The following is a 25505-nucleotide window of genomic DNA, read 5'->3' as shown; positions in this document are numbered from 1 at the left end:
AACGACAATATTTTCTATTTTATTGTCCATTTCAAACCTTTATCGTTGTATTTACATAATAATTTATTACCATATATTTTACAGGAGTAACGCATTTCATCGCGTTATCGTTTTAATTTTAATTAATAAGCACTAAAAGTCACTAAGCGAATATTCACTAAAGTCTTAAAAATCTACTTAATAATGATATCCCGTTTCATCGAAACTGGGAGGTTTTCTTGGTCCACCGAAGTCTTCTCCTATTCCTGCGTAAGTTTGAGAACCTTTTTGTGGCTCTTGCAATGCTGATAAATTTAAATTTTGTTTTTCTTCTATAACATTTTTTTCAGTGACTTGATCCATATTTTGAGTACTTGGATTTAACTCGCTTTCTTGGACTTCGTTGGCCGATGTCGTGATTTGATTCTTTTCTGTTTTAATTCCTTGGCAGCATGCGCTATAGAAAGAAAATTGCGGTGGGGAAGCAGATGGTATAGTTTCTGCCAAGGTTTCCTGTGTAAGTTCAGGTTGAGATGTTAAACTATTTGTTGTTTGGGAGTTTAGACTCGATTGAGTTTGGAATGTAGCAGAAGTTGATATTGGTGCTTCAGTCGATTGAGAAATAGTTGTTTGCTTTGTTTCGAAAGCGCTTTCAGCTGGAATTGTTGTCAGTTTTTCAATTAGTTGCATTTGAATTTTCTGATCAAAATGCTCACTTTCATCCTGGGTTTGTTGAGGTAAACCTTGCGCAGGTTTTGTGTATTCATAAACTTCTCCTACTGTAGATGTTTGATCTGGTACTTGAGTGTTAGAGGTCATTTGTAATTGTGGTGAGCTTGGAATTATTGTTGAACCTGTATTATATTCAGCTCCAGTCACTGCCTCGCTTTGAGCCAAGTGAAACTGCATTGTAACTTTCTCGGTTACTTCCTGGTTGTATTGTGTGCTGGGTTGCGTATTGAATTGAGGCTGTTGAGTTTCTTGCATATTAATTTCTTTTTCGGTAATTGTCATGGTTTGATGATCCATGTTGGACTGGGTTGCAAATTGTTGGCTGACAGTACTCAATTGTCCATTATTTTCATTCTGAGGTGTAATTAAGCCTTCCGTGGGCTTCTTATAGTCATATACTTCCCCAAACTGGGTTGTGCCAGCTGGAGTTTCAGTTTGAGTCGTACTGGGAATAAATGTTGATGGTTGACTAAATGTCGTTGAAATTTCATGACTGGGTGTTTGGAAATGAGACATAGTAGTCTGCTTTTTGTCTATACTTCCCTCGAATGCTTGTGTACCAGACTGTGTCGGCTCGTCTGTTGCGGTCGGTTGAACGAATGAAGTGGATAAAGTATATTGCTTATCTTGATTTTGAGTATTAAATCCATCAAATGTAGATTGATCTACAGCTGGAATTAATGTAGATGGCTTGTAAGCAAATTGAGTAACAGTTTGTTGAAATTGTGGCAAAGTGGTTGCTTTGTTGGTGTAACTCTCTTGATTAAACTGTGCAGTAGATTGTGTACCAAGAATTTGACTGATAGACGCAAACTGAGTTTGCTCATTTATTTCAGGGGTTGTTTGAACAGCTGGGATCGATGTCGATGGCTGGTAGTTAAATTGTGTTTCAGTTTGTTGATTCGTCTGCTGAAAGTGAGAAGATGTTGTTTCCTTAATACTAAAACCATCTAATTGTGTAGTAGACTGAAGTCCAATAGTTGGGTTATCCGATAAAGTTGTAGAGGTTTGATCTGACAGTTTTTCTGTATTACTTGGTACTGTACTTGGGAAAAGTGTTGAAGGTTTGTAATTTGATATTGCTATTGCAGGACTTGTGTGTTGTTGAAATTGAGAAGTAGTATACTCATTACTACTTAAATCTTGTTGAGCCATGGTCGACGGTAGATTAGCGGGTTGTGTGCTTAACTGTACGGTATGTTCTGTTGGATTCGGGATATCATGTTGATTAAATCTGTCAAGTATTGTTTGTGATGTTTCCGATTCTCCCTGGATAGTATTCTGATCCATAGGTAGGGTTGAGCCTTCTTGACTAAATTGTGAAGTAGATACTGCTAACTGAGGTCTTTCTGTCTTAATATTCAATTCACCACCCTCTTTTTCGGTTTGAGATGGTAATTCTTGGGCTGGTTTATCATATTGATATAATTCATTGGTATATTGTACAGTACTCATTTTATTTATATCTTCATTCATTTTATCTTTCACTAATAGTTGGCTATCAGTATAACCAATACGATTGTCTGAAAATGTAGATAAAACTTCTGCAGTTTCAGTTACAGATGTAGTACTCGTTTGAGGTAATGAGGACTGGCTTGGTGTACTTAGTTCAGATTGTGGCAAAGATTCTTTAAAGTTTGATGAATCAGTGGAGACTATCGAAGGAAAAGGTGATAAAGAAGCCTGTGTTATACCAATGGATGCTTGTAAAGTACTTTCTTTAAGTTCATTTTCTGGTAATGTTGTATACGATAACATAGTGGTAGGGATAGGAGAGTTATTGAAAGTAGATTGCGTTTGATATTGAGTAGTTGAAGTAGAATCTTGAGGAGTTAATGATTGAGTTACTTTATCAAATTGAAGTGATGGCATTCCACTAGGGAAAGTATTTGATTGTATTGAAGGTGTATTAAACGCTATAGAGGGTGTGTTGTATATGTAGGAATGATCAGCGGCTTGTGTTTGGCCATTGAAATTATTTGACTGACCGGTAGTGGGAGCCTGAGTAATTTTTGAAGCTTCAGTTTCACTTTGGCGATTGGGTACAAATATAGCTTGTGTTACTTGAGGTGTACTATTTTCTGAGAATTGAGTAGTTTGTGTATTATCGAAACTTTGAGAAGTACTTTGGGGACTAGTGTCAAAGGATGAGGTACTGAGGCCTGAAAAATTATTTCCACTTATTGTTAACGTAGGTTGAGTTGGGAATTGTTGGTTGTTTGAACTAGTTAGTCCTGAAATTTTGGAAGACTGACTATCTGTTACTGTAAAGTCCTGCACCGTTGTAGTTTTCTGTGATTCAGTTTTTCCGAAATCAGCTACGGTGGCAGGCTCTCCAGTTTTAGGAGCTTCGTAAGGAGTAGTTAATGTAATCTGAGGTTGAGATATTGATATAGCAGATGGAAAAGATGGATCAACATTAGAGATAGGTATATGAGTATGGGCTTGTTCTATTATGTTACTATTAGGATTGAAAGTTCCAGAAGGAGCAGTATTTAATTGAGTTGTTGGTAAACGAATATTTTGATTAGTCACGGTTAAGTCCGGGATAGTCGTAGCATTCGAAAACTCCATATTTCTGAAATCAAATATAGTGGTAGGCTCTCTTATTTTCGGGTTTTCAAAAGGGGTAGTCAGTGTAATCTGAGGTTGTACTGTTGGTATAACTGATGACAAGGATGTATCATAACTTGCGATAGGAACCTGAGTATATTGAGTTTGTCCAAAGGTGTTTACGCTAGGATTGAAAGATCCAGATGAGATCGTTGGAGTATTTAATAACTCCGTTTTTCCGGAATCAAGTAAAGTGGCAGGCTCTTTTGTTTTCGGGGCTTCGAAAGCTGTAGTTTGTATAATCTGAGGTTGTAATGTTGGTATAACTGACGACAAAGATGTATCATAACCAGCGATGGGTATATGAGTATACTGAGGCTGCCCAACGGTATTAATACTAGGATTGAATGCTCCGAAAAGGACATTTGAAGCATTTAATAGCTCAGTTTTACCTGAATTAAGTAAAGTGGAAGGCTCGCTAATTTTTGGGGTTTCGAAAGGAGGTGATAAGATAAATTGAGGTTGTACTGTCGGTACAACTGACGAAAAAGTTTTATCAAAACTAGAACCAGGTACCTTTGTATATTGAGGTTGTACAATGGTATTTACATTTGGATTAAAAGATCCAGAAGCAGTACTTAATTGAGTTGTTGGTAAAGAACCTGACTGAGTCTGAGATGGAAAAGAAGATACTGAAGCAAATGATTGGCTAAAAGAGTCTTGAGTAAATATAGGCTTGTTATCATTGGATGCTATCATTGATTGTTGAGTAATAATTGGATTTTGATTCATGAAATTGTTTGCAGCATTACTTTCTGGTTTATTATGAGACTGACTAGACGTAGATGGACTAACATTTTTATCATTACTAAAACTACTCATAGATCCCTGACTGTTAAAACTGTTTGAAGGAAATGAATTTATATGTGAATTAAAAGCTGGTTGTGAAATTATTCCAGGTGATAGATCGAAAGTATTTGGTCTCATATTATTAAATTGAGGCTTTCCAAATTGACCCTGACCTTGTAAGTTTTGTTGTAAATTCGTTTGTGGAATGCTAAAGCTATCTTTATTACCTCCGATAAAGAATGTACTATCAAATTGACCTCTATTAGGAGGCAGATATTCATTTCTCGAACCGAATCCATTGTAGAAAAATTGATTATTATGTTCAATCTTCGGCACCGTATTTCTATCATTCATATTATTAAATTGATGAGCGCCGCTGTATTTAAAAGGCTCTGAATTAAATTTATCCTTGGAAGAATCATGAATGAAACCGAATTGTCCATTAAAATTTGATGTACCAAATGCTTGTTGGTTTTGATTAATGAAGGTCCCGCTGCCATCAGAGGATCCAGGTCGTTCGCCGAATTTATTCGATTGTCTATCATTATATTCGCCATTAGCTTTGCTTTTTGTGTAATAGCCGCCCTCATTGTACTTCTTAGCGTCATACGAGCCTGTAAATAAAAAACGAAAGTTGTAAGTCATTTGTCAACGCCTCTGTCTAAGCCATTTATCAGTCGGCAATACATTTATCAAGCTACACAATCGGCTTAAATGTAATCCTGTCATGTTTGAACGGATTTTTTAAGAACAAATCAGTGTAAAGGGTTTAGTATTAGTTAAAGTTATTGAACTAACACTTAATTAGTTTCCTGAATATATTTGTATATATCTGTCATATTTTTTTTATAGACGAATGTAAATCGCAAAATATCTTTCACAGATAAAATACATATGGATCTTTTGTTCGGATTTACGTAAAAAATAATGTTCCATTTTCAAATATTCTTCTTTTTTTTTAAATTTAATTAATTACTTTTGGGCGCCAAATATTCTGCCAATGTCGCATTCGCAGAGATAAGATCGATTTTAAATTTGCAGGTTTCATTGATAGTATACCACAGATTCTACATTTATGATATTTCTTTTCTATTTTGAAGGTCACCATTCATTAAATATATAAAAACTAGGTGGAACCCTACATACGTACAACGTGATATGTCACGATCGACGATGACATATTTTTAAATAGTTTTTTATTTTCGGTTTTCTACTCCGTAAACAGTCGAAGGCGTTCTTAATATAGAAACGCGGAACCAAAAATGATCTTAGTTGACTTTTATTGCGAATACAATCGCGTGTTTTAAAAGTGATGCCTAAAAGCACTTGTTTTACTATATACGAAAGATCAGAGCAATCACTACAAGGTTATAGAGACCGACAACTTTCAAACGAACGTCGTTTAAAGTTTATATGTAATAAATAATTTGCCTTAAAAAAAATACGATATTATTTGATACAAAACGTCACGGAGTCTTCGACAGCTGTAAACATCGGAATTAAAAAGATTTATGATTAAATAAAAACTAATAAGTAAACTTTGAGTTCAACAAATAAAACATTTAAATAACAAGTCTAATTATTAAAACGAATATGTTGTTTATATTATTATGATAATATATAGACGAAGTATATAACACTAGCCACCCGCCTCGGCTTCGCACGAGTCGTTATATTATGACCAAATTACATAAAATCATTATAAATTGTAGCCTATGTGTAATTCTGATATTAACCTATATTATTGTAAAATTTCATCCAAATCAAGTTAGTAGTTTTTCCTTGAAAGAGTTACAAACATTTAATACCCATCCTCCTAAAGTTTCGATTTTATAATATTAGTACGATACGTTCACATATGGGTGTAGATAGGCTCTACTTTTACGAAATCGTGTCAATAGATGTTTCTTGTTAATTAATAAATACAACAGTTAATGTTTGTTCACTTTCATTGAAGTAATTTCCGTGACCTGAGATGGTACAGTGGTTAGAACGGATACATCTTAAACGATGATTTCGGGTTCAAACCCAGGCAATCAGCACTACATACATGTGCTTAATTTGTGTTTATAATTCATCTCGTGCTCGGCGGTGAAGGAAAACATCGTAAGAAAACCTAAAAAAAGCATGTGTCTAATTTCAACGAAATTCTGCCAAATGTGTATCCAAAGCGCATTGGAGCAGCGTGGTGGAATGTACAGCAGTGAGAAATTTACAGGCTGTTACTATACTTTAATATCCATTGAATATTACAGTCTATGTAATTTGTGTGAAAGAATTACTACCGTATTTACTTCTGGGTTTTTTTCGACGTAATCCACATTACTATGTAGGTAATTACACGATTAATTAATTATTTTAATTATGTGTAGATATTGATCTTATGATTACACAAAAGTGTTTGAATCTAATGGAATAAAGTATCCGGTTTTGTTCATTAACTGTTTTACAAATTGACTATTATTATATTATGGATGCTGTAAATAAAGCCGAGATAGTTCAGTCGTTGGAACACGTGAATCTTAGCCGGGTGTTACGGATTCAAATCCGTAATTCTAATAGCTTAAGAAGGTATAAGAAATGTAATAGAAATGAATTAATTTAAATCCCGTATTTGTTTTAACCTACGGGTGAAAGGGGGTGAATCTTCATTACCATAATAAAGAAGAATTATGAAAATTTTTATCACGTTTTAAGCTATAATATCTTGTCTGGTAATAGGTGTTAGATATAAAAACTAGCTTATTTGTTCTTTCTTGGTGAAGAAATCTGCTTCAAACCAAATTTCATCAAAATCGGTTCAGTCGTGATAGCGTAACAAATAGACAGACATACTTTAGCATTTGCAATATTATAAAGAAATAATTAAGTGTTCTTTATCCAGGTCACTCAGACAAACTAGAAACCCGAAGACTACATATTATATGCGTATACACACACATATATGTGTATATGCGTAGGAAACGTCTGCTAACGTCTTAAGAACGAGGAACAATAATTCACATAATATTTGTATATAACTTTTATTACATGAGAATCATTAATTGAAAGGTAAATAAACTAATTTATCATACTAGTAACAACACGATGTTATATAAAGACAATTTGTAGCATATTATGAAGTTACTTATACATTTTGCATAACAGGGCGCAAATTCTACTAACAGAACACTTGCGGTTCGGTGGATGTTGTATCGGAATGTAAATCGCTGAGATGAATAAGTAGAATTGCCCTCAGTTACCTTTGAGCTCAAGTTTGATCGAAATCGCGAACGTTTCATTACCGTTAAAAGTTAGTAGAATCAGCCCCCAGCATAGGCGAACAGATCGATTTAATTATAATCGCTATTAAATTATTGTCTAATTAATTAAATTATACACTAATTATTATTACACAGTCCTGTGGCTTAGAAACGTACTATTCAAACACAATGAGATTTAAATATATCCGTAATAGTAACCCATTCTACAAGTCGACCTCCTAAGGAACGAAATGCGTATATTCGACCTTATTCATCGCTACGTACAGTGCCTAGTAATCTCTGAAAAGGCTGGACCGATTTTGACGGGACTTCCACTGGCAATAGGTAACTTGGAACAACAACTTTTTTCCTGAACAAAGTCGCGGGCACAGCTAGTGAATAAATATTGCTGATTATATTACTTGGTAGAAAATATAAAGTCATCCTGTAAATGCCCTAAATCTGGACTATGGCCTCCCCATTCACCCATCAACCTTGAGAACTAAGGCCATGTTACACTGGCTCGCCCACCCTTCTAACCACAACAATACCAGGAAGAATATCTGATACGTTAAACCCCTCAATCGGAAAGTGAAAGTAACATATTATATTTATATACACTTGTTTACAATAATGTGTTAAAAACAAAACCAAAAAAATATAATTTGTTATTTATTAAAAATGTTTTTTTCCACACACAACACAACCGGTCATTTTACGTGGAAAGTAGTTAGTTTCAACGAAATAAATATCATATAACGGAGCAGGCATGTCCGAGCGCGTTTTTAAAAAAACATGACGTCAGCATAGCTGACGTCACGAGTGGCAGAGTTTCGATCTTTAACCATCTTCGGTGGTATGAAATAAAACTCAGGGAATAATTCTCTCTGATTTATTCCAATATGAGACGGTCCGATCGCCCCGACGGCTCGACCAAGTCTGTCGATACCGGCGGGCGCTTGATCTTTTATAACAAGAATAGGTGGGTAGACTTATTCACTCAACATACAATCTGTTTACAAACACTAAAATATTTCAGAGTAATTTAACATTTCAAAATTCACTAAAAATTATTCATTTAACAATGAAATAGTTTTAAATTATTAAAATAATCATTTCTGGACACGTGTTTTTCTTAAATTCGTGGCTCCGCGCCGACACGGCCATTCTGACAGGCGGTGCGCGCTCTGCACCTGCCTAAGTTGTGCGATTGGAAATCTGCGAATCAAAAATATTTTTGAAGCAGGTATCTGTAAGCAACACATCATGTTGACCTTTGATAATTGTTTTGTAAAACAGTACACAAAGAAATCTCTCATGCACCTGTATTGTAATAAATATGGGCAGATTTTACGCATACTATGCTCATAACTTTGTCATAATAACTGTTAAAGGTTCTCGTAGATCTGTGGTGTATACATGTCTATACCACGGTCCACAAGGTCTCCCTACGGTATCTCATGGTTCTCTGTGGATACATCAAGGATCCGCGGGTAGCTCGAGGGTAGCTCGAGGGTAACACGTGGTTAGCTCAGAGGTATCACTCTCCAGATTACGGTATATAAATGGCTACCACGGCTCCACAACGCCTCCCAACGGTATCTCATGGTTCACTTTTGGATACATCAAGGATCCGTGAGTAGTACGAGGGTAACACGTGGTTAGCTCAGAGGTATCACTCTCAAACCAGAGTGTACGTGTCTAGTTATGGTTGCACGAGGAATCTCAATGGTAATTAATATTCAAAATTTTTTTTTTTTTTTTTGTTATTGATCTCTTTTTTTTATTTCTTTTTCTGTTTAGATTTTAAGCTTTTCCTTTTTAGATTATAAGAGGTAAGATAAGTAAATTTTGCCTCACAGTTTTATGCGATGATTAGTTCTCGTCGATGTTGACCACTCGGACTGACTGACCAGCTCGTAATATGGATGGCAACTCCCGCTATCACGGCCATTCTGCGGGACGGTGCGTGCTCTGCACCAGTCGTGTTTCTGGCTGTGGTGCTCGCCGAAGCTGATCACGAGCGCCCTCTGCCGACCACCTTCTCCGCTGTCGTAATTTTTATGAAACCTGTAAATCTCGAAAGGCACACTTAATTAGTCATATCAAGTAATAGTGGTTACGTGGAATCTTAATCTTTACGTTGAAAATAATTAATTTTAGTTTTCTGAGAATAGAAACGATGACTGTTATATTTCGAACAAGAGTCATTCGTTGCTTTAGTTGTGTTATTAGTGCCATTCTGCGGGATGGTGCGTGCTCTGCACCAGTCGCATTTCTTGGTCGCCCGGCTGCGTTGCACGACGTAGCTGATCACGAGCGCCCTCTGCCAACCAACTTCGCGATGCGATGCGATGTTATTCTTATGAAACCTGTAAATCTCGAAAGACACAATTAATTAATCATATCAAGTAATGTGTGGTTACGTGGACTCATTAATCTTTATGCTGAAAATAATGATTTTAGTTTTCTGAGAATAGAAGCGATGACTGTTTTATTCCGCACAAAAGTCACTCGTTGCTGTTGTCGTGTTGTTAGTGCTGCAAAGTCCTCTTGTTATTAATGCCGATCAGGTTTAAGAAGTTCAGGTGGTATGCGATGTTTCCTTTGTGTAATAATAGAGTGGTGCAACTTCATATAGTAGATGCACTGTTCGGTCTCGTAGTTCTTGATTATTATTAACTCGTTTTTGAGGGTAGTAATGACTTTTTCCAAATAGCCATTTGCTCGGCTGTTTCCTGACGTGTTGTTTATCTTAGCGTCTCATTTCCCTGTGATATCCATGTTCTCCGTGATCCACATGGTCAGTTGTTGATTTTTCAATTAAGATGTTCCACACATATGAACAGCATGGCAAATGAGGATGCCCTTGAAGCATATTGTTCTTAATTGTAAGAAGTAGCCGCCTCAAGTGTTGATGAAGTGGGTACTCCCGCACTAGTCGGCCTAGGAGCTGATGAATGATTTATTGGATTCGTGGTTTGCGGTCCTCCCACATAGATAGGCCCCATTACACCAGGCAGTAAGTTTAAGCACTGCGCTTAGAGATCTTCTTATCACTTCGCAATATGGTTCTGTCTTGTAGCGATCCTTATATGACAGGTGGAACCGAAGCTGATGAGGACGTGGCAGAGATCGGAGCTTGTTCCGATCCCACTTCTGATAACGGAGCAAGCATGCCCGAGCGCGTTTTTAAAAAACACATGACGTCAGCATAGCTGACGTCACGAGTGGCAGAGTTTCGATCTTTAACCATCTTCGGTGGTATGAAATAAAACTCAGGGAATAATTCTCTCTGATTTATTCCAATATGAGACGGTCCGATCGCCCCGACGGCTCGACCAAGTCTGTCGATACCGGCGGGCGCTTGATCTTTTATAACAAGAATAGGTGGGTAGACTTATTCACTCAACATACAATCTGTTTACAAACACTAAAATATTTCAGAGTAATTTAACATTTCAAAATTCACTAAAAATTATTCATTTAACAATGAAATAGTTTTAAATTATTAAAATAATCATTTCTGGACACGTGTTTTTCTTAAATTCGTGGCTCCGCGCCGACACATACAATATGCTATATATGTCGTATAATATATTTATGTAAATAACATCATGTGTTGATATAGAGCAAAAGAACAAGATATTATTTTTATAGCAAATCTCAGATAAAGTCAAGGCAATTTAAAATTTATTACCAATATTATATGTGTTGTTGTCCGCGTAATATAAGCCTGTATGTTAATTATTAATAAAGATTATCGGTTGATCTTGCTTGCGAATTGTACAATTGTCTTTAGCGTAATTCAAAAACGTCGTATAAAACGATTCGTAAGTATAAAAGTCGAACAATTATGCTGTTTTATAATAAGTATTCTCTAAATATAGAAGCACCAGACGTGATAATGAATCCTTTTTTAATTATAATAGATCATAGGTCATCACACATGCAGCTTGACGCTTACAAATAATGAGCATTCCTTACAACACTGTGGGAACTTATAAGTAACTAGCGACCCGCCTTCACACGGGTGCAATAGTGATACTAAATATACTACAGAATTTTTTCATTTACGACATTACATTAGAAACTTCTATAATTATCAGTGTTCCTTTCCTATACTGTATATACGAAAATATTCCTCTCGAATTACACTACCTATTAAAAGCCGCATCAAAATCCGTTACGTAGTTTTAAAGATTTAAGCATACAGACATATAGGGGCAAAGAAAGCGACTTAGTTTTATAGTATGTAGTGATGTGTGTGTCAGTTATAACACTGGCTAATTCTTATCAAACCGTTACAAAACAGCTCTAACGGGTGAAAATAACGATTAAGCTGATAAGTGATAACAAATATATTCAGACTTTCAATTTTATAGATATTGAAGTAGTCAAAATACACTTAATAATTATTTCTTTTACAAGATGAAATTAAATATTTATTTTACGGCCTGGAATTAAATGTTAAAGCTATCAGCTGTTAAGGATATTGATTGCCGAGAAGCCTCAATGAGAGTCGGAGTTCTGGAAGCAGTACTATTAATACTTAACAATATTACAAATGCAAAAGTTTGCAACGTTTTATGGCTTAATTACTTAATAGATCACTATGAAATTTTGCATTAACTTCGTCAGGGATAAATAGAACATAGACAATAACTGACGTACATACCACAAACTAAAATGAAAAGTTATATTTTAAAAACTCAAAAATGTAATGAGTATGACAAATTGCATGACCAATATTTACAAGTTTAAAAATATAATTTTATTATTTGACTCGATTCGCCTTCTAGGGATGGCATTTAAGATATATACATTTTGATATATAATTAATCTAGGTGTTTAAGCGAATTAATAAACCGATTTCGATATCGATAAATTTATTTACGATACCAGCTGTACCAGCGATATTGTACGCGTTTGAATTTAACAAAAAAAATATTGTAGCCTAAGTTACTCCTTATTTAATCAGTTATCTGCAAGTGAAAGTCCCATCAAAATCGGTCCAGCCGTTGCAGGAAATTAGCCGGAACAGAGAGACATACAAAAGTTGTAAAAAATATTATTTTAGTATAAGTACCGTGTAGTAAAAAAGGGCTATTTTAATAAATATTTTAAATTCGATTAGATTAGATTCGTAATGGATCGTCTACTTCTTTGTGATCAGAAGGTTTTAATGTGTATATGGCTTTAATGTAAACAAATACATATGATGCCTTTGATTCTTACGTCATTATTACGTTTGGAAGACTTAATTTGTACTCCCATCTTTGTAAGATCCACGTGGCTTACTTAATAAAACATTTAAGCGATATAGGCTTTCTACATATATATTTGGGCCACCTGATGATTCATGCTTACCACCGCTCATAAACAGCAACGTCAGTAGAATATATGAATGGTTGATACCTATCAAAAAAAAGCTTTTATGAGGCATAAGATAATAAGGCTGCTTTTCGAAACGGATACTACCAAGTATTTAATTAAAAAACGCTTCATTGTGAAGTTTACTTGAATACAATTATTTGATTTGATTTAAGTAATTACTCTTATTCTCAAAAATATCCTTTCGAATTGATAAATTCACATGCAATTTAATTAACGTTTCAAGTTATAACACTCAACTTTAATATATTATATTATGAATGAAAACGTTTGATTGAATGAACGATTGTGACTCGTTCATTCATGTGCAAGGGGCGCGGGGCGTAACATCTCACTTCTAATGGTGACGCGTTAGCGGTGCAAGGAATGCTTAAACTTTCTTACGCTGCTAACTGTATGTGTTTAACTATATTCGATACTTCCTACTATTAATCAATAAATCCTTCTTGGGGCAAGGTATCCGTTTCTAAAATAAAATTCCGCAGACATTTTTAAATTTGCCGTCTCGTAAATTCAAATCGTTTATAAAAATACATTGGTAAAATGGCATATTATTCGATACAAGATTTTATAGATGATAAAAAGCGTGGAGTTAATACCTGTTGACTTCCAAACAGGAAATATTAATTTAAATAATTGTATTTAACTAACTTGACTTTGTATTTTTTCAATGTTGAAAACGAGTAACTACTGAATTTCTTGCCGGTTCTTCTCGGTAGAATCTACTTTCCGAACCGGTGGCAGCCTCACTTATTTGTTAAATGACGATTCAAAAGTGCTTGTAAAAGCCTACTCGAATAAAGTGTATTTTGATTTTGATTGATTATAAACTTTTTGAAGATGGATGGATGTATATTTGTTACTCTTTTACGAAAAAACGGATGGACGGATTTGGATGAAATTTTACAGTGATGTAGGTTATATATCAGAATAATATACAGGCTACAATTTATTATTTTATGTAATTTGGTCATAATATAACGTAAAAGTACAAAGCCTGGACCGGTCGCTAGTATGTTATAAATGCCTGTGTCTGTCTATCTGTTTACCTGACTACTAACCCCAAAGCAACTAGTCACCTCTTGTCTTATATATGAAAGCATTAATTATAGCGTTTTTCAAATTAGATATAAAATGTATCAATAGACAGCGCTAAAATATCTCAGAATCCTATTATATAGTAACATTTGAATAAAACCCAGGGAAGACTGTGTTTTTTTTTTAAAGAGTAACAGCAAGGCCACTAATGTATTAACGAATTACTAATATTCATATTTACCCCTCCTTTAAAGCTTATCAATTTAGTTAGGAATAGGGATAACAGCCCAATGGCGATCGATTCTGTGACTGAACTATTCGGCTATAGACGCTTGTGTAGTCGGAGACTTAAATCTACTAACTATATTAAAATATATTGATTACAGTTTTTCGTTTTAGTTTAGTCAACTTATGAAGATATTAATTCATCAACTCACCGTCATCAATGATTCCAGCAGCCTCGTCCCTGGCATTCTGTTCCAAGGATTTCAAGATCGCGAGCGGTATTGGTGGAGGAGTTGGCAAATGGCTTCCCTGTGCTCGAAAACCATGTTCGTCTGCTGTATATGACACACTGTAAACACGTCCATCGTCACCAGTGTATGAATAACCTCCTTGAGCCTGAACTCCATTGGTGGCCACACCACTTTCTGATGCCTTGATACCATTGTTCGTTTCAAAACCATAATTAAACTTGTTCAGATCTATATCGTTATGGTATTTAATAGTATCAGATACATAATCTCGAATGATTTGAACGTTCCCTGGTTTAAAGGAATGCGAGGGTTGATAAAAGGCTGATAAATCTGGTTCTTCGCTATGACCTGATCCAAAATTGGAATTATGGTTCGGCTGCTGATTTGAAGTAGTTCTGAATGCTGCGTCCCCAACCTTTGAATCTGTGGATCCATATGTATCCCTTGATCCACCCAATCCACTCTGCTGGCTCGATGCTCTAGTTCCAGCTATTGCAGCTTCGACGACAACACCTTGGTGCTCATTAACGAAACTTCCAGCTGGAATATTCTGTGAAGCTTGATCGATAGCTCTGGTTAAAGGAACTTGTAAGGAGCCAGGGCTACCACCAGCGTGAGCGGCTGATGGTGGTGGTAGGTACGTGCGGTCTAGTTTTGCAGCACCACACGCCGCTATAAAAGCGGCTAAATAGATCTGTAATTAAAAAAAATACAGTTCAATAAAAATTTAAAAAAAAATCAAATCAGACAAGTTTACTTCAAATTCTAAAAAGAAACACGAAAAATTAACATCACTATCACTTAAATTTATTGATTTGTTTTGATTTAAACAATTATCAACTATTAATAAAATCAGCATTAAAATATCACAATAAGAATCATTACAACTTTCATTCAAAAGAAATGGTATCTCTATAAAGTCACCAATTAACACCGTTAAGAAAGTATTCGATCAACTTATACATATAGGTAATTAATGTCACGTTTTAAATGTATGAGTGTTTAATTACCAAAAACATTGTACCCGACAGACTAGGGATCCTACTCCAGTGATAGTTTAACACGTACTGTGCTCGTAATCATCCTAGTTTTGCTTTTATACTCATACAAAACTCATCTAAAAAAACGTGCTCAGGACGAATAATGACAAACTTAATTCTGCTGTCGATAAAATTCGAATACTTTATTATGCTTCTCTATTTAAATGTACGAAGGTATCATGTTCTGATACATTATTGATCTATAGCGCTGTTTACTGAGACGCGTACTCCAAGTTAAGAACAAAAATGCCTTTTATACATATTCGAAGTTTTATTCCAACTGGTATTGTTAATGAAATTGATCGTTAATATTTATTGTATTGTGTTTCGTGATGTTTTAGTAATTACTTATAAAAGGGCAGTTTATTTTATTGTGTCTAGTGTCAAAAATTGTGTTTTATTATTTAAATTGAGGTATATATTACTTTATTAATACCATAATAATAATGCGATTTGTCTCATATAAAATGTCAATAAATGTTAAAATATTCACGAAATTATTTTATTAAAAATAAATTAAAATTTAATTTAAGAAAATAAATTTATATTTTTTTTCTGTTATTACTGGAATTAAAAAACGGGCAATATTGTTGGAAAATATCGGTCTTGTGAGATATATAAATACGAGTATGTATGTATGTATATCTCTGCAGGTATATACAATTAATGAACATAATTATTCTTTTTTAATTCAAAAATATATTAAATAAATTCATGCGTTTGTACTGTGATCACATTTCTTTTGTTAATAATAGTATTGATTGTAATAAATTGATTGCAACACGAATACAATAATATAGTACTTATATTTGAACATGGGACATATCTCTCTCCTGGGCTGACCTAGGAGATACATATGTACAGCCAGTTATTTTACTTTACTTTTACTTTTACTGTGTACTATATACGAGTTGTTTTATATGACAATTAAAATATTTCAATTCATCTATTTTGGTTTTTCGAATCAGAAATAGTTTTAATTATTAATTTGTAGTGATAATAGAGCAATCAGGATTTACCTAGACCATTCCAGGACACTAGGGCACACCTAGTACGAATATGAGGCCAATTAAAAAAAACAGTTTCGGAGTGAATTGAACAAATAATCCTAAATTGTAGTATAATATATAACTACATAATATAACTGGCAATTACAGCCCCAGCCATCTCTGGTTGCCAGAGGGATGAAAGAAATCGTTATTACTAAATCATTTTGTTAGACTCTTGTTAACAAGGGGTTTAATATGAAGTAAATTGGGTTAAACCCATAAAGTATGACGAATCAGCTCTTCGATCGCCATCAATATATAATAATCTTTATAAAGAAACAGACACACGCGCATTCTGATTATTTAATTCTTTAAATATTTCATTTCTAGCCCGCCCGCGGCTTCGCTCATTTTAGGGTAACCGATACAACTTGGGAACCTTCAAGAAAAGAGCGTACTCCTTTCTTAAAGGCCGGCAACGCACCTGCAAGCCCCCTGGAGTTGCAGATGTCCATGGGCGGTGGTAGTCACTTTCCATCAGGTGAGCCTCCTGCTCGTTGGCCACCTATGTCATAAAAAAGGGTGTTGTCATGTGTTAGGTAATAAAGTAGCCTAGTAGTAGAAAGGACATCCTTTCTTGGAGTTCAAGTTTGCTTCATACCAAATTTCATCAAATTCGGTTCAGCGGTTTGCTCGTGAAAGAGCTACAGACAGACAGAGTTACTTTCGCATTTATAATATAGATATTCAGCGATGTAATTAAATATATTACAAAGATTTCAGATTTCGAGCTTTAGATTGTAAATTATCTTATATTAATAACAAAAAAACGAAAGAAATTTTGGTTTGAAAGGGCGATGAACTTTGCCACGGAAAGCCTAAAATAAACCATTTTAATGGTTAAATTAAGCTTTATTTTTTTATTTCTATAAATATATTTCATTATTTATTTTTATAAAAAAATCAAAATATACATTATAAGCGAATATCTCTGGATACCTTTCGGAGACTCTATTGAGTCTGCAAAAGGTATCCAGGTAGGTTTTAATATCATTATACTAACTCTTATTTTGAAGACGCTATTAAGAGCACAATTGTTAAATTGTCTAAATAGATCAACATTGATAAAAAAGCGTGAAGTTATTTTTTAAATGTTAAAAAAGAGTAACTACTGAGTTTCTTGCCGGTTCTTCTCGGTAGAATCTACTTTCCGAACCGGTGGTAGCTTCACTTAATTGTAAAATGACGTTTCAAAAGTGCTTGTAAAAGCCAACTTGAATAAATTTTGATTTGATTTGATTTTGATGAAACGTATATAAAAATGTGGCTGTCACGGTACACTCTGCATGCGAGTCATCGGGGAAAAAGCAAGAAAAAAAATATATAACAATGTAGAATATTTAGAGCATCTAAATCGATGACTGATTGAATCTGTAATTCAAACCTGGGCAAATGCCAAATACGAAACAAACGGGAAAATGTGTGTGTATTAATTAATACGCACATGTGTGTGCTCGGCGACAAAGTGACGCACATTGGAACAGGGTGGAATAAGCTCCAAAACTTTCTCCTCAGACATAAAGGAGATCATAAGCCGTGTGGACGTTTTTTTATAGTATAGTTTGGCGGGCGAGCATATAGGCCACCTGATGGTAAGTGGTCACCATCACCCATATATAGACAATGACGCTATAAGAAATATTAACTATTCCTTACATCGTCAATGTACCACCAATCTTGGGAGCTAAGACGTTATGTCCCTTGTGCCTGTAGTTACATTGGCTCACTCACCCTTCAAACCGAAACACAACAATACTGAGTACCGTTATTTGGCGGTAGAATAACTGATGAGTGGGTAGTACCTACCCAGACGGGCTTGCACAAAGCCCTACCACCAAGTACAAAGCCCTACCACCAAGTAAATAAAATAAACGTTTACTAGAATATTTACTGTACGTGCAAGTATAGTCAAGGATATGGAGAGCGACACCAGAGAAGGAAAGGCCGGCAACGCACCTGCTAGTTCCCCGGTGTGACAGATGTCAGCCTCCTGCTTGTTTGCCAACTCACATCAAAAAGTAAATCATTTAAAATTCACATTATCTGTGAATTTATATGATTTATATTCTATAAATCTCGTGACTCAAGACAACCTATACGATTAGATTGCCTTTTTTTATCTGGTAAAAAGTTGTGAGATCCATGTAATACCAAGTCTTATCCATGTAATACTTAAGCGACTTCCTGTCTTAATACGTCCACTCCCTAAGACCACGATCGTGGTCCATATATTGACTTGGTCATCGCACTAAATAATTTAATTAACACGTGTTTTCATGCGATGGCCGAGTCAATATATGGTCGTTTGTATCACATAACATAAAAAATAATTATAAGAACAATTATGATGACAATAACAAAAAGGTTATATAAATATCTTAGAATATTCGATTATATAAAACCTCTTCGGTTGATACCATAGACAAGACAAGAAAATAGTTTCGAATATTTAATCTTGACAAATATGGAGCGACGAGTATCCGATTGAAAAAGTCCGTGTTCCATTCAATGTTGGACATTTCAATACGATCATTTGTAACGACGATCTATCTTATCTCGTGTCAAAAATATTCTAAAAAGAACTTTCTCGTACCATAATAATTGTTTCAATGACATGAATGTGAGATGACCCAGTGGTTACATGGGAAATATTAGCCGATAATTGCGACTTCAATTCGGTTTAAATTGGATTTACATTTGGTTAGATTTCTATATATTACAGGAATATAAAATAGGTTTCCTTTAGTATAACACATTAGTTTTATCAATGTATACATGCAATAAAATTGGAGTGTTTGTAATATCTACTAAAATAACTGCCTTGTACTACACGCATGTATACAAGGTAAATATACTAATTCAATTTTCTTTTTGTTCGGACTAATCTCTGGAGCAACTGTGGCTAAAAAAGAGTTTTTTGTTGTTAAATTATTATTATTAATAAACTTGCACGTAGTTTTGGACAGTTTGTATGTAATAAAAAAATAAAAGAATTTCTTAATTTACGACATCACATTAAAAACATCTAAAATTATCAATTTTTCTTTTCTATATTGTCCATGAATTATATACAAACATCTTCCCCTCGAATCACTCTATTTATTAAAAAAAACCGCATCGAAATCCGTTGCGTAATTTTAAAGATCTAAGCGTCAGAGGTACCGACAGTGATAAGCAACTTTGTTTTATACTGTGTATTGATTCGCAAACTTTCAATAACGACTTTACTCGAATTTAATGTTCGAACATTAAACGAATTATTAAGTGTATATAACATATCCGAATATATTAAAGCATACATACTGTATAGTTTATTAATAGTAGCATTAGCAGACATACCAGCAATTCACATTAAAGTTTATCTATAGTCCATATTGGTAATTTAAATAATAGTTGTGTACTAAAGTTTGCTTTACAAGGTCCAATTGTAATGCAACAATGACCGGTTATCAATACTTTTTTTTCTAAAGTTTTTGCTTATTTTATAGTAAATTGGTAGACTGTCAAATCACATCTAAACGTAAATGATCAGCCCCACTTACAGACCAACCAACAGGCACTGTAAGATATAAGACGACCTCCATGGTCGAGTGGTCTGTACGCCGGTTTTCATGGGTACGCCACTCTGAGGTCCTGGGTTCGATTCCTGGCCGAGTCGATGTAGATTACCATTAGTTTTCTATGTTTTCTTGGGTCTGGGTGTTTGTGGTACCGTCGTTACTTCTGATTTTCCATAACACAAGTGCTTCAGCTACTTACATTGGGATCAGAGTAATGTATGTGATGTTGTCTCATATTTATTTATTATTTATATTTATTATTTATTTATATCAACAATTCCTTACAAGCGCTACCAACCTTGGGAACTAAGATGTAATGTATCTTGCGTCTATAGCTATATTGAGCGCTCATGCTTTAAATCGTAACTATACAATAGCAGAACAATAAATGAAATTTTGGAACCCAGACGAGAATGCTTTGATGCTTAAGCCATCAAATTAATTCTACCATTTACTATTAGCTTTGTTAATAATGCATCTGTTTATTGTATATGGGCCACTTAATAGTAAGTGGTCACAGGTTCTTCTCAAATTTCGTACATCAATAAGAAAGTGTATTTATTTTCAATGTTCAATACATATATTTGAATTCATATCTGAATTAATATTATTTCGAAACTGTTTCCACCAGGCTTACCTACATTAATAGCGTCACAGGAAGGACTCAAGAACTTGAAATCCTCTTAAGGGCTAAGGATACGCACGACGTCTATGATACGAACTCTTGGTTTAGCACTTCGGAAGATAAAAAATAAGGTTTTGTATGACCCCGACGTGATTTGAACACGCAACCTTCTGATCTGGAGTCAGACGCGCTACCGTTGCGCCACGGAGTCTCTACGATTGGAATCAAACTTTAGTAATGTAAGGACTTCATTGCTATAGACTAATTTGGGAATTTCAATATGTATATATGTATAGCGACATTTTATATCTATTTTAAGACATAGCTGGACGAGATAAATGGCCATCTTGTAGGTAATGATCACCACTGCCGTTCGTATTGGTAGTTAAGTCATTCCTAACATCGTCAATGCGCCATGAAGCTTAGGAACTAAGATACCACATGTCTTGTGCCTGGAGTTGCATTGACTAACACACCAATTAAACTGTAACACAATAATACTAAGTACACCTGTTTGCTGATAGCATCTATTGAGTGGGTGGTACCTACGCAGACTACCGCCTACCAAGTAAAAGTAAAATCAGACGTAATTTTATGAGATTACCAGAGACCCGCCCTGGCTTCGAGTACTTCTATAATTCGAATGTATAACCTATATTACTGTAAAATTTCATCCAAATCCGTTCAGTAGTTTTTTTTAATGTTAGTAGGATTAGTCGGATATGCATTTTATAATCTTAACCGATGATTGCGGGTTCAAAACCCAGGCAAGCACCGCTGAATAATATACTTAATTTGTCATTACAATTTATCTCGTGTTATCCGGTGAAGCAAAAGATCGTGAGAAAACCTGCATGTGTCTAATTTCATTGAAATTCTGCCACATGTGTATTCCAAACCGTATTGGAACAGCGTGGTGGATTATATTCCAAATTTTCTCTCAAAGGGAGAAGAGGCCCTAGCCCAGCTGTGGGAAATTTAATAGCTATTGTTATTGTTGTATTTACAATTATGGAAAACTAATCGTTGAATTTCAAGTATTCTAAAATGTCAATTTTTGTATAGTTCGAAGACCGAACCCAAGTGTGTCGAGGTTAATATACAGACAGAAGGACGATTGATATTTTCAAAAATAATACGACTTCCGTATCAATTAAAAGACAACAACAAAGCAAAATGCAACCACTACGTATTAAATATACACTAATATACATATGTTGCTTTTGAAACGAGTGATCGGTGTAAAATACCAAGGTTATCTTAGTGCAACATAACATATGTAACATATAGAGTGAAATGCTGAAACAAAAGAATCACATATATCACTTACGCCTTTTTGTATATGTTCTAAACAAGAAAACGTGCTTAAATGAATAATACAACTTCCCACAGTTTTCATATATAATGTACAATTAAAATGGTAAAAATTTAATTTATTGATACAACACGGAACCCATCTGTGTTTACTGTTCATTCATTTATTATCTACTAGCTGTGCCCGCGACTTCGTGCGCCTTTGAATTCAAGAAAAAAGTTATACATGTAGCCTAGTTACTGCTTATTGTATCATCTTTCTGCCAGTAATATTCCTATCAAAATTAGCCGGCCAAACAGACAACTGACCGACGGTCAAAAATTTTGGTATATGTACCGTGTATACACGTATATTCATTTCGTAAAAAGAGTTTATTTTAATATTACAAACAGACACCAATTCCGATACCAATTTCATTATATGTATAGATTTCGTATTTCGTATTTCGTCAGGGTCAGGTGGTCATCATTTGTTCCGTGGTCATAGATACTCTTTGGAAAAATGATTTTGACCTTCTGATTTTGTTCGCGACGCCTGCCTTGATGATTGAATGAATACGTAAATTCCTAATTGTTATTAAAAGAAATTCGGTCCCATTTATAAGCTTAAAGTAACGGCCTATAAATTTCCTCGTGGGCTAAGATCGAGCCGAGATGGCCCAGTGATTAGAACGCGTGCATCTTAACCGATGAGTGCGTGTTCAAACCCATTCAAGCACTAATGAATATTCATTTGTTTAATTTGTGTTTATAATTCATGTCGTGCAGAATTTCTATGACATGTGTCTAATTTCCCTCAAAAAACCCTCATTGGAACAGCTATGTTCCAAACCTTCTCCTCAAAGAGAGAGGAGGCCTTAGCCCAGCAGTGGGAAATTTACAGGCTGTTGTTGTTGTTTTTGTTGTTGGACTCAACCACGCTGCTCGGATCGGATTGACAGAATTGCGTTAACATAAGACACATGCAGGTCTCCTCACGATGTTCTAATAAGAAGAATAACATATTTATATAAAAAGGTATTTAAATGTTAATATTCTTTACAATAAACCACAAACATGAAATACAGAAATCTTTGGAAAATACACAAGCCATAAAAAAAATAATTAAAACTAAAAAAAATAAAAAGCAAAATATATACAAATATTTATTTTATATTATTGGATACGATTTATGTTTGATGTATGTAAAACATAAAACCTTCAAGCCATTTTGTTCGCTATTTTAAAAGAACCGTATCAGAGCACCGAATCTACCAAAAATATCCGGTAATCGTATATTATTTAGAAATGAAAAGAGAATTGTAACTGTTCAATCTCGAAAGCAAAAGTTTACACTTTAAATTAAATTTATTACACGAATCATTGACTTCCGGCTAAGTTGTTTTGATGACGTCACAAACAATCATACAATTCACAAATTACACACGCGTGATTTACAGCGACGTCATAATATATTGTGTAACTTCAATTCATAAAAACGTCACTCAAAATCATATGATTTCTCACGCGTAAAGTGTTCGATTATGTGTTTTTTAAGCCTTATGAACAATCGGGGTAAAAAAAGGTTCGTTAAGGTGACGAACCTTTTTTTCTATTTTCGTGTGCTCAGTATGACCGATAATCTGCTTCACCGATCGAGAATGACATACATGGTCATTATAAGTCACTTCTAGCAAAGAGTATGTAGTTGTCAGTTTAGTGCTTTAGTCTCAAAAGGTTAATACGTTTTGAGACTAAAGCACTTGATAAAGGAATGAACAATGATATTCTAATAAACAGATATGTTATATCCATACTAAACAACAGAAAAAAGTGTGCCGCGCCGGGGACCGTTTATTTTAGTTTATTTTTAAATTTCGTTAAAAATAAAAAGGATAGCTTTATAAATACAATAAGAAAAAGGGATAACTAGATGTTTTAATTACGCAAAACGTATTACTACATAATTATGATGTATTATAACGTGTTACTACCTGCAACGACTAAAGGCAAACGTCCCAATTAGGACGTTTTCTAGTCTTTACTTTTTGTGCGTTAATAACATATCTGTTTACTAGAACATCATTGGGAATGAATGAAAACTGACGAAGGTTTTCTTACTCTGATTGTACATGTGTATAATTTATGAGAGCAATTGGACTTTGGATATTGGAAATTTATTAATGTATACCATTCTTTACTCCTTGTACCTGTGTTTAGACATGCGCGCTAACCCTCGAAATTGTAATACAGAACGTTGTGTCTTTGTACATACTTGATCAAACCAACCTAGTAGGAATGTACAAAGTCGACGGTTGTATATTTCTTTTCATTTTAAATGCTAGAACATTATAGTATAATTAAGAGATAAATTAGGAATCGTTATTGTGAGCTTTTTTCGTTACGAATTAAAAATGTGGTGTAATTCTACAGACATTTTTGCGAGACACAAATTTTCCACTTTTTTTGGCTATAAGTGTCAAAATAATGCAAGCGTTTTTAAACTATCCTAATACTATTATAAAGGCGAAAGTTTGTATGTATGGATGTATGGATGTTTGTTACTCTTTCACGTAAAAACTACTGAATGGATTTGAATCAAACTTTACCACAATATAGCTTATACATCAGAATAACACATAGGCTACAATTTTTGAGGTTTCTAATGTGAGGTCGTAAAAAAACACATTTTTTGCGCTTACATTGCAAACGCTGACTGAATCCTACAAGATAGATCAAAACAATGTACTACAGTATTGTACAACTTAAAAAGGTCTACAAAAAAGTCCGTGATGGTATATGTTTATCTCTTAGGAATAACCCACAATAACCATTTTTTATCCTTTACTTTGTACGAGAAATAATGGCTTATTTACGAAGCGATTTTAAGCGATTACTAGACTAGACGGGACGAACCTGAAGTCCACGCGAACGAAGTCGCGGGCAAAAGCTAGTATTAATATAAAATGGAAAATAATAACGAAAAGTAATGTTTATTTTTTAATATAGCCTGTAAAATAACAGATAAAAAAATACAAAAAAATTGTGTAATTGGAATTTTTTAAATATTTTTAAAACTACTTCATAGCCTGATACCGATGCTACCACACCCTTGAAGAATTTCAAATTTTTCATACATTCACATACCTTTTAGTCTGTCACTGGCATCGTCATACAATAACAATATTTGTAACTACTTAATTATAAATGAAGTTGTTTACAATGCTCAGTGAAACATAATAGGCAGTACGCTATTTGATCTTGGCTTAAAAAAAAACAATTCGTGTTGAAATTTAAATTAAGAATCATTAAAAACAAATTTTTAATTCGATTTATCGATAGGCTTTAACAAGCCTAATTATATATTGGACGAGAAACATTTTAGCAAAATATCGACGCCCCTGTTCGAACCGATTTAAAAATATTTGACATTTAATTATTTTATTTTTTTACAAAGATTTCAAAAGACTTTCGCGTTTCCGGGACCGACTTCAATGTCAATTTATTTTTAAAACCTATATGCATCATGCATAGAGTGTATTCAATATACTATAGAGGCAATTAAAAGATTGACGTATCTACATAATTGCATGGTAGTTTAAATTTTTTAAATGCGAATATTGTGTTTAATTATAAATAATTCTTCAATTAGCGATGTGACATTTACTCGTTATT

At 34.3% G+C, this 25505-nt stretch overlaps 1 protein-coding gene and 1 non-coding gene across 2 annotated transcripts; both read right to left on the bottom strand.

The window, feature by feature from the left end:
- Positions 1-32: 32 nt before the first annotated feature.
- LOC124537657 (mucin-5AC-like) lies at positions 33-15319 on the bottom strand. The gene is made up of 3 exons (XM_047114554.1): positions 15274-15319; positions 14225-14957; positions 33-4727 (listed from the first exon to the last, which is right to left on the bottom strand). The coding sequence occupies exons 1-3, from the start codon at positions 15280-15282 to the stop codon at positions 178-180; spliced, it is 5292 nt and encodes a 1763-aa protein (XP_046970510.1). The 5' UTR covers positions 15283-15319; the 3' UTR covers positions 33-177.
- Positions 15320-20676: 5357 nt separating this feature from the next.
- Trnaw-cca lies at positions 20677-20748 on the bottom strand. Its single transcript has one exon. It is a non-coding gene; the product is annotated as a tRNA-Trp (tRNA).
- Between the last annotated feature and the right edge of the window lie 4757 nt (positions 20749-25505).

Source organism: Vanessa cardui, chromosome 18 (assembly GCF_905220365.1).
Source record: "Vanessa cardui chromosome 18, ilVanCard2.1, whole genome shotgun sequence".
NCBI classification, from domain to species: domain Eukaryota; kingdom Metazoa; phylum Arthropoda; class Insecta; order Lepidoptera; family Nymphalidae; genus Vanessa; species Vanessa cardui.
This window is presented reverse-complemented; position numbering and strand designations above follow the sequence as displayed.

What these genes read in the sequence shown, in the direction of transcription:
- LOC124537657 (XM_047114554.1), bottom strand. An exon ending in TGCTGGAATCATTGATGACG is followed by an intron (nt 4,728 to 14,224) that starts GTGAGTTGATGA and finishes TTTTATTTACAG; the next exon opens with GCTCGTATGACGCTAAGAAG.